At 40.7% G+C, this 11,129-nt stretch overlaps 1 protein-coding gene across 2 annotated transcripts; it reads left to right on the forward strand.

The window, feature by feature from the left end:
- The first annotated feature begins 4,516 nt into the window (after positions 1 to 4,516).
- Positions 4,517 to 5,272, forward strand: LOC137242325 (general odorant-binding protein 99a-like). 2 transcript variants are annotated; one of them, XR_010950194.1, is made up of 3 exons: positions 4,633 to 4,671; positions 4,731 to 5,204; positions 5,257 to 5,272. XR_010950194.1 is itself a non-coding variant. In XM_067769651.1 (2 exons), exons 1-2 carry the CDS (start codon positions 4,633 to 4,635, stop codon positions 5,133 to 5,135), a joined length of 444 nt encoding a protein of 147 aa, XP_067625752.1. In that variant the 5' UTR covers positions 4,517 to 4,632; the 3' UTR covers positions 5,136 to 5,204. The 2 variants fall into 2 exon arrangements, 1 of the variants encoding a protein (XP_067625752.1); XM_067769651.1 differs by lacking the exon at positions 5,257 to 5,272 and having other exon boundaries at positions 4,517 to 4,671.
- Positions 5,273 to 11,129: the final 5,857 nt, after the last annotated feature.

Below are 11,129 nucleotides of genomic sequence, written 5' to 3' on the forward strand. Positions count from 1 at the left end.
CGTCGACATCAAGATGAAAGGCATACTCTTCCACGTTAATTCTTTCTGCTTCCATTGCCTCTCGTAGTCGTGCCTGAAGTTCAAGTTTAATGCCGGTTGTATTCAATCCACGGCTCTCCAACTCCTTCTTCAGTTGCTGGATCTTCAATTCACTGAACTTTGCCATGTCCTTGTTGTCCTCTGGAATTTATTCAAAAATTCCTCTTCTGACACCAATTGTAACGAAGTTACTGCAAATCATCTTATTTGCCCTTTTGCTAAGTTCGTATCACTAAACTGTTGAATAAATAACTCCAATATTGAATAATGGAAAAATGGCCTTTATTAAAGTACTTCACAATAACACTTATACTTTGCAACTAGCTGGCTTAATAACCAAACTGACTGATAGCTTAAATGAAACTGGTCTATTGCCCGACAGATAGCGTGCTTAACTGAAACTGCTTGTAGCGCCTCTGCCGCTGGTGCTTTTATACTCTGTGATTTCCTCGTGGCATCTTCTAGGCGCTTCCAGAATTTACTTATAGCGTTTTATTTTCTGGCTAAAGTGTTACGCTTTTTGTACGCCGCGCAAGGGTTGTTGTTCTATTCTAAAAAACAGGCAACGCCTTTACGGGGTATTTCGTTCTTTTGTGAAAATTGTGGCCTGCTCGCAACGCAAAAGCGTTACACTTTTACCCTGTATAAAATGGAGGTGTGGCAATGCAACTCTGTGAAACTCTCAATTCGCTCTTAAGTTCCACATATATTCTGTTAATATGAGTGAATATGGTGAGTTGAAATATTCATTGTATGCACTATAAATGTTGAACATTTTCTGGGGTAGGAGTAACTCTATTAAGGCTTTACCATTTACTTAGGCTACAATTTATTTCAGAAAAGAAAACGCTATTAGTCACCGCTATATAATTATAACTACAGATGCACGTATATAGCTTCTCATACCCTTGTATTTGTGAGCGACACTTCCGCAATTACAATTGCATAATTTTGGGAGCATCTCAGATATCTGCATGCGTTTGTGCATCTCTTCTCTGCTGCGTGTACGTACATATGTGTAGACATAATGATTTATTCATTTATGTAGATACAAGTGACTGTCTGCTTTATTGTTGTTGTGACTTCATTTACTTAGCATCAGACTAGGGATGTGAGTATCACTTAGTGTTGCTAACATTCGTAACAATATTGTTTTGGTATAACACACACAATTTTTCCAAGTATTTTAGTTTTGATTCGGGAAGAGGCAATGGCTTCGAATAAACCGGTTTGCCTTCATTTAAACAACTATTATTTTTAGGATATTAAGCTATTAAAAATTTTTCATCGGTATAATTTTGTTTGAAGAATACCAGGCCCGTATATCCGAACAATGGAACATTCGAATATGTGCTGTTCTTATTTTTTTCAAAAATTTTAAAAATTGTTTAGCCATATCAACGAATGTGTCATACAATATGCCACATTCCTTTTTCTGGCTCAACTTTGTGTGATTGAATTGTACATTCGTGGAAATGGCATTGCAAATTATTGGGGTTTCCATGTACGTAGGAAGCTCTAGATTTAAGTAGAACCTAGAGAATCTAAAGGGTAATCCAAAGGGGTCTCTAACACAAAATCGGAAAAATTGCACATTCATGCTTCTGGCTAGCGGGCGACGATACTTTATACATAAAAAGAAATTCTGACGTGTACATGAAAATCGCCGATACACGTGTATTTTTTTTTCTCCCCTTTCCGAAAAAGTATATTTGGTTCATAGGACAGAACTAAAGCTCGTTTTTGGAACGCAGTGCTATTATTCAATTGATACCCTTTACCTCCTATGCACATTTCGCTCAAAATTTTTTTGTGTTTGTTCATTAAGACATTGAAATTTAAGGTTGATACTCTCAATAAATTCTATTAATTTTTTTTTAATTACCTAACCTAAAGTTCAATTACTGTTGAAGATGTTGAACAAAAACAAACAATGAAAAAAACAAATTGAAGGTGACGGAGACAGCAAAGTGTGCGTATGGTGCATGTGGAAATTTCCACACCGCCGTGACGGAAAATAGTTTCATTATCAATGTCTACAATGGCTCAGAATGGAAGTGTGGAAATTTCCATACGCACCCTCTCAATTCCACCTAATCTTGATATGTACATGCATACATACGCAGTAGAGATGAGGCATGGATTCTTCCGGACTCCGTAATTGCAAATACCAATTTTGATCTCTTCTTCCCTATCACCAAGCTATGATTAAGAAAAAATAAATCTTTCTATCTAAGCATTTTCCAAACTAACACGAATAATTCTTTCTTTATTTAAAGTAAACAACACACATAAATGGAATGCCATAGACGCCAATGAACTCAACGCCCGACCAACAAAATTATTACTGCCGGAATGCATACGATTCCGGCCGGCATCTTGTGAGACTGCACATTGTTAACGCTGTTGAAATGCACTAGATTCCAATCAACACATCACTGTCTTGTTTCTTTTGCAAAAAAAATTAAGGTTAAAAGTCGACGTATCAAATCCATTATTATACGAGAATGTGTATGAGTTACATCTTTGGGAGAAGTATTACCGGTATGACAAGCAACAACTGGAAGCTATGTCAGGCTAGATAGGCGAGTATTGCATTACGTTAATTCATCGCAATCCGAGCACCACATTAGCAGAGGGTTATTTTTGGCAAATTTTCGACGACAAAGGAATAAGTACAAAGGGACATAGTGGCGGGTCACCAAAATTCAGACGGCTATGAAGGTGAGAGAAGTAAATTCTTCCAATAATCAGTTTATGGACAAACAATACCCCTAGTAATATTCTTCGATTTTCCAGACAGCGTAAGTTGATAAGAAGAACACTACTTCTTTATGGTGGAATGTGAAGATTTGAATCCCAATTAAGACCGCGTAGAGCAAAGATTAAAATAAGCCTTTGTACTGACTCAATTCGCTTTATATGATCTTGAGATACAGTTCATCTAATACATGGACAATACTCAAGTATTGGAACCGTTTAACCAATTCAAGTACACCCAAAGCTCGTTTCAGATCAAAAAGAACAGCTACATAGATCATTCGCATTAGATATATGCTCCAAAGGATTACCATCAAGCAAAGAGGGCTCCAAAACGACTGGCTTCACTCGTTGTAATATCATATGCTAACATTTAGACCAATTCAAAACAAGTAAATTTATTGCGCAACAGCATTGGAACGAGTCCAAATCAGCTTGAAGAAGGTCTAAGGAAGTCGCATCGAAAGGATAAAAGATGGAACAAAGTTTAACACGATCCGCATACATTATAGTATCGGATTGCGCTATAATCGTGTGAGGTAACTCACCTGTGGACAGAGTTAAGAGCAAAGAGCCTACTTGAACACCCTGAGGAACATCGGATTATACCTCAAACAATTCCCAGAGATTACATTTGAATAGAACATTTTGGGTCCTATTAGAAAGGTAGCTTGTCAGCCGCATTAAGAGGTGAGACGGGCAGCAAAGTAGATCAAGCTTATGAATAAGGAGCTCATTGTTAACGGAATCGAAAGCTTCGCTGAAATCCATGTAGTTGACACCCGTCTGCTTCTTCATCAATAAACCGGTCATAACTACAGAGGTAGAGGTAGTAGCTGACCTTCGATATATGGAAATGTGTTGACATTTACCAAAAATTTCGGCGACGTATGGAAGCTTTTAGATTCGGCAAACTTCTGTAAGAACGAAAACGGCGAACTTGTAACCGATATCCAGAAAGCACGCCCAGCGATATTGAACCCGATCCCTCAATCAATGATGATGGAATTTATATCCCCCACCCGATTATGACGAAGTCAGGATAGCAATAACCGCGGTCGCAGATGAATTGCCTGCGGAGTTATTCAAATACGGCGGCGAGGTGTTGGTAATACGCATACATTACCTTCTTCGCACACTATGGATCGACGATGCCTGACGATTGGGATCTAAGTGTTCCTTGCCCAGTTCACAAGAAGAGTCTCCAAACTTCACGAACTATCGCGGAGTCAGCCTTCTTAATAAGCACATATGTCAAGCCAGACTTGGTAAATCTACCATCGACCACATTTTTATTATGCGACCAATCTTGGAAAAACTCCGCGAAAAAAAATTAATACACATCACCTCTTCCATAAAGCCAAGATTTAACATTATTTAGTCCCATAACTTGAGCAAAAATTGAGTTCCCGATAAAGATTTATTTAGTATCATTATCTTTTGGGACTAGTCGTAAAATTTGTAGCAGGGTTCTCGTGTGCGAAATAAACAAACTATCAGACACACTGCAACCCAATTGAACTAAGAAGACAAAAGATTTTAATAAATATTTCCACCGGCTAACTATTGCAAGTCACAGAGAGATAAGATTTATTTAAGTGTATAAACAAACAACTAAAAATTACCCCCCTCTTTATGAGGAGATTGTTGATGTGCGTAAACAAACAATTATCTGCAGCAGCCAAAAAGTCCAAATTTAATCGAACTACAAATATAGAAATACACATACATGGGCGCTTTCCATAGTCATAGAAAGTATATAAATACGTTGAAGCAGCTTCAACAAATCAGTTCTTTTTGACAATTCCAAAAATACACTAAACATACTTGAAAATGAAGTTTTTCATTGCGATCCTTGCCGTTGTTGCACTGGTAAGGATTTTTTTTATAAAAAAAAAGTGATAGTAATTTTAATTAATCCTATTATTTAGGCCCATGCCGAAGTTGAATGGAAAGTAAAGACTCCAGCCGAAATTAAAGCAATCCGCGAAGAATGTCTCAAGGAACTTCCACTTAGCGAAGAAACCATTCAACATTTGAAAAATTTTGTTTTTCCCGATGAGGAGCCTGTACGCAAATATTTACTCTGTTCCACTAAGAAATTGGGCATCTTTAGCGAACATGAAGGTTATAATGCCGAACGTGTTGCCCAACAATTTAAAGCCGATTTAGATGCAGCTGAAGTATTAGCTATTGCACAAGGATGCGCTGATAAGAACGAGCAAGGCAGCAGCGCTGAGATTTGGGCATATCGCGGTCACAAGTGTATGGTCTCAAGTAAGATTGGGGAGCAGATAAAGGCTCATCTCAGAAAGCAAGCAGAAGAACATGCTTAACCTGTTTTATATTTGTTTTTTGTAAAAAAGTATAAAATTTAATAAAAGGACTGGAAAATTCTTGAACAAGTAAAAATTTGTGTTTAGTTTATTTTATTGTTTTAACGTGGTTTTCTTTTAGTTTACAACTTTCTATTCGAAAAAACAAATGTACTCCTCTTTTGAAAATTGGTGTTGGTTTGAGAATATTCGTAGTAGATTGGTGATGGATTCAACAAATTATCCTATTTTTCAAAAAAAATTCTCACATGGAATGCTCATCTAGATGCTACCTTAAAATAAAGCAACAAAATCTTTTTTCGACACACTGACTCTATAGCAAAACAGGGGGTGGCGGCCACCTGTTGTAAAGCTAATAGTCAACTATGCTTCCTTACTTTGGTGACCAGCAAAGCACAGGAATAACAAAATTAAGCAAACTTCTTCGACTAGTTTGTATTGGCATAACGGGTGCGATGAGAACGTCCCCTGCTGATGCACTTTGTGCCTATTCTTATAAAGAATAAGTAAAGGTGTATAAGTTCGGGTGTAACCGAACATTATATACTCAGCGTGAGCTTCAATTGCACATTTCATTTCATATAAATTACTTCTCTATATAACACGTGGCACCGCCCATTTAAAAAGAATGTCTTCCCATTTCCTCTTACAATAAAACTTGATAAGTGAAATGTCATTGACTCAAAACTATTTTTTGCTAAGTTATAGCTTATTATTCTAGCCTTCGACCCTTTTAAAAATCTTTTATATAAAAGTTGCTGGCTCGACACAATAAACAGCAGGCCCGTCCCCTTTCGTCAATTTAGAACCATCAGTATATACTACGTGCCATTTCTGCACCCTGACAACAACCCCAAATGCCTCCTAACTATGGAAACCGTGGAAATGAAACGATTTTTCATATTAAGTTGCGAATGCGCATCACAATGCGTGTTTTCGGCGACCTTTAAATTGATCTTTGCTAGGCTAAAATTGATTGGGCTACAACATGATAAAAATTTTTTAGAAAAGTCCAAATAGAACGTTCGAAATTATCGTAAAATTTCTGAGACTGATTTGCAAAGTTTCGGTAAAAAATTCATGGCAGTTTTATTTTACAAATTTCGTAAATGAAAAAAGAACTTAGTTGACTAAATTTGATAAAAATTGCCACCGCTATTTAACTATTCATTGCTGAAACGTCAAAAAATAACCCCCCAGAAGTGATCCTGGAACCAGGCCCTTCTAATCCACCCAAGAATCAACAGCTTAACCCATTTGCATAATTGTGCTTTAATTTGAGTATTCTTATAATAGTAATGTTACTCCAAAGCCATACAAATCTTCGGAGGAAGCTTGAATTATCCAAAAATGCTATTCTCAAAAACAAAGCCCCGAAATGTATAACGCTTTCTTACTGAGAGAAATGTTTACTTAAATAAATAAAACTTTCTCACAGTGATTTATGGAGGTGACTCTTTTATTTCTCTCACTCAATAACTGTTATTAAGAAAGAGAAAAAAATGTTTGCATCCTTACGATAAGATATATCGCTGCGCTTCTTTCTAGGCTCACTTCCCCGTAGATTCAGATCAGAAAAATGGCAAGTCATTATTAATTAAAAATAAAAAGTAAAACATAAAACAAAGTTGATTACCGTAAGTTCAAATGTCAAAAGCTTTACTGTTGGTGAAAAGAACAGTTAGGTTAGGTTGAACTGGCCGGTCCATGAGAACCTCACATAGACTGAATAAGTCCGTAGTGTTACCAGAAGTTTGTTTTAACGACCAAACTGAAAAACCCTATCAAAAACCAGGACCTATGTTATAAAATAACTCCGTTCTCATGGCAAATACTAGAAGCTTCCTAGGACTTAAGCCACTTGCTGCTGTTAGATCTGACAGCTGTATCACTCCTAATAGCTGGAGTCTTAGCCTGGTAAGCGCAGGGCAAGAGCACAGAAAGTTCTCAACCGTTTCCTCCTCCAGCCCGCACTTCCTACATCCGCTATCACTCACCAAGCCTAATTTAAAGGCATGTGACGCCAGAAGGCAGTGTCCAGTCAGAATACCCGTCATGAGTCTACAGTCCTCTCTTTTTAATGATAGAAGCAACTTTGTTAGTCTAAGGTTGTAAGACCTGCACATAATCTTCGACACTTTACAGCCCCGCGCTTAACCCACACCTTTCCTGCTTGGTCGATCATGTGCACCTCTCGCCTTCGCTTAATTTCGCCCAGTCTAATTGATACGTCTATGGAGCAAGCTTCAAGGGATGCGCCCTTTTTAGCTAATTCATCCGCTTTTTCATTCCCATCTATTCCCATATGCCCTTGGACCCAATATAGATGTATGCTTCTCCCTGTCCCGATTCTCTCCAGAACCTGCTTACACTCTAACACGCATTTAGATGCTGTGGTATGCGAGATTATTGCCTTAATTGTTGCTTGACTGTCAATATAAAAGTAAACACGGTTGCAGCTTGGGCTATTTTCTTCCAGGGTTTCTACTGCTTTGGTTACGGCTACCATTTCCGCTTGGAAAACGCTACTGTAATTCGGCAGCCTGTAGGATCTATTTATTTCCGGATCAGCACAGTATACCGCAGACCCTACTCCTGCCACGACTTTGGAACCATCTGTGTACACATGTATCGCCTCGTCCGCCATTTGAGCACCCTTGTGCCAACCGTCCACCTCTATTGTGGCCTTAAGATCGCCCTCGAAGCGCAGATAGGGAATCATGTAGTCTGTTCGTCTTGTGATTGATGACGCTATACTACTATGGCCATATGTTCGGCGCTCAAGCTGCCCCGAAGCACCGAGCCTGGTTGCGGTCGTTAACGCTTTGTTCTTTGCTACCATGTCTACAGGTGGGATGTGCAGAATGGCATACATTGCAGCCGTCGGGGTTGTTTTCAGGGCTCCCGTAATGCTAAGCATTGATAGTCTGCATACCCCCTCTAATTTTTTGAGGTATGTTGATTTTTGTGTGGCTTTCCACCAAACAAGAACTCCATAGTATAGGATAGGGCTTACAATTGCTGTAAAGACCCAATGAGAAAGAGAGGCCGATAAGCCCCACGTACACCCCAGCATTCTTTTACATGCATAGAGTGCCGTTGAGGCCTTCTTGACCCTCTCCTTTGAGCTGCCATGACAACTTACTGTCTAGGATGATTCCAAGATATTTTGTGCAAGGTTTCTCCTGTAAGGTCACCCCTCCTAACTTAGGCCTGGTCCAATTTGGGACCTTGTACCTCTTTGTAAACAAGACCATATCCGTCTTCTCCGCATTGACTTTCAAACCGACATTAGATGCCCAGGTATAAATATCCCGAAGCGCCCGATCCATCAAAGAACTAATCGTTGGAAGGCACTTTCCACTTATGACAATTGCAACGTCATCTGCGTAAGCCGTAAGTTTTACGAGTCCCTTATCGAATCGCCCGAGCAGTTGGTTGATGACCAGCATCCACAGCAGAGGTGATAGCACCCCTCCCTGCGACGTGCCCCTGTCCACTGATTTCGTTGCCTCGTACAATCCCCATTGTGATGTAATCTTCCTGCAGTTTAACATGCAGCCGATCCATCTGGTTAGCTGGATGTACTTTAATGTAATTAAGACCATGCATAAGCGCTCATTTAGAGACATTATTGAAAGCCCCGGCAATGTTTAAGAAGACTCCTAGAGCATATTCATTATATTCCAAGGCTTTCTCTAAGCTTATTACCACCCTATGCAATGCGGTGTCTACCGACTTGCATTTGATGTACGCATGTTGTGTTGTGGAGAGCAGCTTTTTATCCACGTTGGACTTTATGTACACATCTATCAGCCTCTCAAAGGTTTTGAGCAGAAATGATGTTAAGCTAATGGGTCAATAATCTTTGGCATACATGTGGCCGATCTTTCTCGCCTTTGGTAGGAAAGCTACACGAGCAGTTCTCCAAGAGTGCGGTACATGATTCAGTTTTATGCACCCACCGAATATTATTTTAAGCCATTCCACGACCGCCCTACTTGAGACTTGTAGCATGGCCGGGAATATACCATCTGGACCCGGCGGTTTAAACTTAGAAAACGTCTTCACTGCCCACTCGATATTGGTATCGGTCACCAAGCCCGGCACTACCCGCTCCGTGATCGAAGTGTGAGTGCTGTCTGCTTGCTCTTCTAAACCATCTCCTGATGGGAAATGTGTATCGAGAAGCACCTCAAGGGATTCCTTACTATTACGTGACCATTCCCCGTTCTCTTTCTTTATTAGTCCCTGGACTATATTTCCCTTGGCTAGGACTTTTCTCAATCGTGGTGTTTCGCTGGAGCACTCTATGTCCGTACAGAAACTTTTCCATGAGATTCTCTTCGCACTGGAAATTTTACGCTTGTAGATCCTCAGTAGATCCCTGTACTCGTCCCGACACGCTTCGCTTTCCGCGGTCTTTGCTAGGTTAAACAATTCTTTTACCTGTCTTCTTAGAATACTCAGCTCATTGCTCTACCATGGCGGCTTTGCTTTTCCTCTGAATCTTCTTAGAGGGCAAGCTTTGTTATACGCAGTCATAAGCGTCCTAGTTAGGAATTCATTAGACTCCTCCAGTTCTTCCACATTGGCAACCTCTTTGGGTTGTCCCAGTTTCGTTTCTACCTGTTTCTGGAATTTAGTCCAGTTTGTTGACCTAGGGTTTCTAAAGGTTCCTCCCTTCTCTACCCTCCTTAGGGGGATGCTGAAGCTGATATACGCATGATCGGTGAAGGATGGTCTGTCACGAACCATCCAATCATACCTTGATATATCACGTTCGGAGGTCAGTGTAATATCCAAAACATTGCTGGATGTTGGACCAATGTATGTAGGGACATTTCCCCTGTTGGCTATCTGCAAATTGGTTTGCAGGATGTAACAAAATAGAGATTCGCCTCTCTCGTTCGTATCTGATCCTCCCCACGCATTGTGGTGCGCATTTGCATCCGCGCCTATGACCAACCGCGCCTTGCGCCCTTCGTCCTGTACTAGCCTCTTGCACTCCATCGGTGGAACCTCCGCAGCATGGGCCATGTAGCAGGATGCCAGAATATGTGCCTGCTTATTCCTTTGCTCAACGGCCACCACTACGAGGTCCTCAGTAGTGTAGTTAGGCAGCATATATGAATGCAGCTGTTTCCTTACCATTACTACAGCTCGCACCCGTCCTTCGGTTTGCACATAGTAAACGCCAAATTCGCGCGCGCTAAGTCCAGAAACCTTTCCTCCCGATGAGAGCCACGGCTCCTGGATCAGCGCCACGTCAAACGAACCCTCCTCAAGGGTTAGGGGGAGTTCGCTCGACGCAACTTTACTCTGTTGGAGGTATATCTGTAGGACTCGCAGCACCATTGGGCTGTTTGTCCCTCTCCAGCACCTTCGTCGTGGCGTCGTCGTCCTCCCCTTGCCCTTTTGGTTTAGGGTGTTCGAAGCCCCCTTCATCCTCTTGTAACTTTGTGCCGGATTATCCTCTGTGCGACTCACAGCACCATCTGGCTGTTGGTCCTCTTCTAACACCTTCGCGGTGACGTCGGCTGCCTCCACCTGTCTTTTTTCCCTTAGGATTTTGAGGTCCTTTTCGACTTCGCTCACTTCCAGCGTGTTAGGATTTTTATCCTCGGGACTTCTTTTCCTGAGTCGCATATAAATTTTGCCTGCACCAAAGGACATTTTTCCAAGCTGCGTATACAATATATCCTCCGCCTGCTTGTTTATTTGGAATATGTAGAACTGACCTTCCTCCGTAGGGCGAGATACAGTAAGTACCTTCCAATCCTGTGTCGATATGTTCGGATTTTGATTCTTCAGAAGTCGCAGTGTATCCTCCGACTTCATCACGCATGGTATCCATACCTTAAATTTTGGTACCGTGGGGATTTGAGCTTTATCCACCACTTCAAAAACCATTTCCTCCAGCCACCGCAAGCTCGCGAACAGTAAAACATATTTTCTTATAAATTTTAATCACTATTATTCAATTGATACCCT

Source organism: Eurosta solidaginis, chromosome 1, assembly GCF_040869045.1.
Source record: "Eurosta solidaginis isolate ZX-2024a chromosome 1, ASM4086904v1, whole genome shotgun sequence".
In the NCBI taxonomy this organism is placed as follows: domain Eukaryota; kingdom Metazoa; phylum Arthropoda; class Insecta; order Diptera; family Tephritidae; genus Eurosta; species Eurosta solidaginis.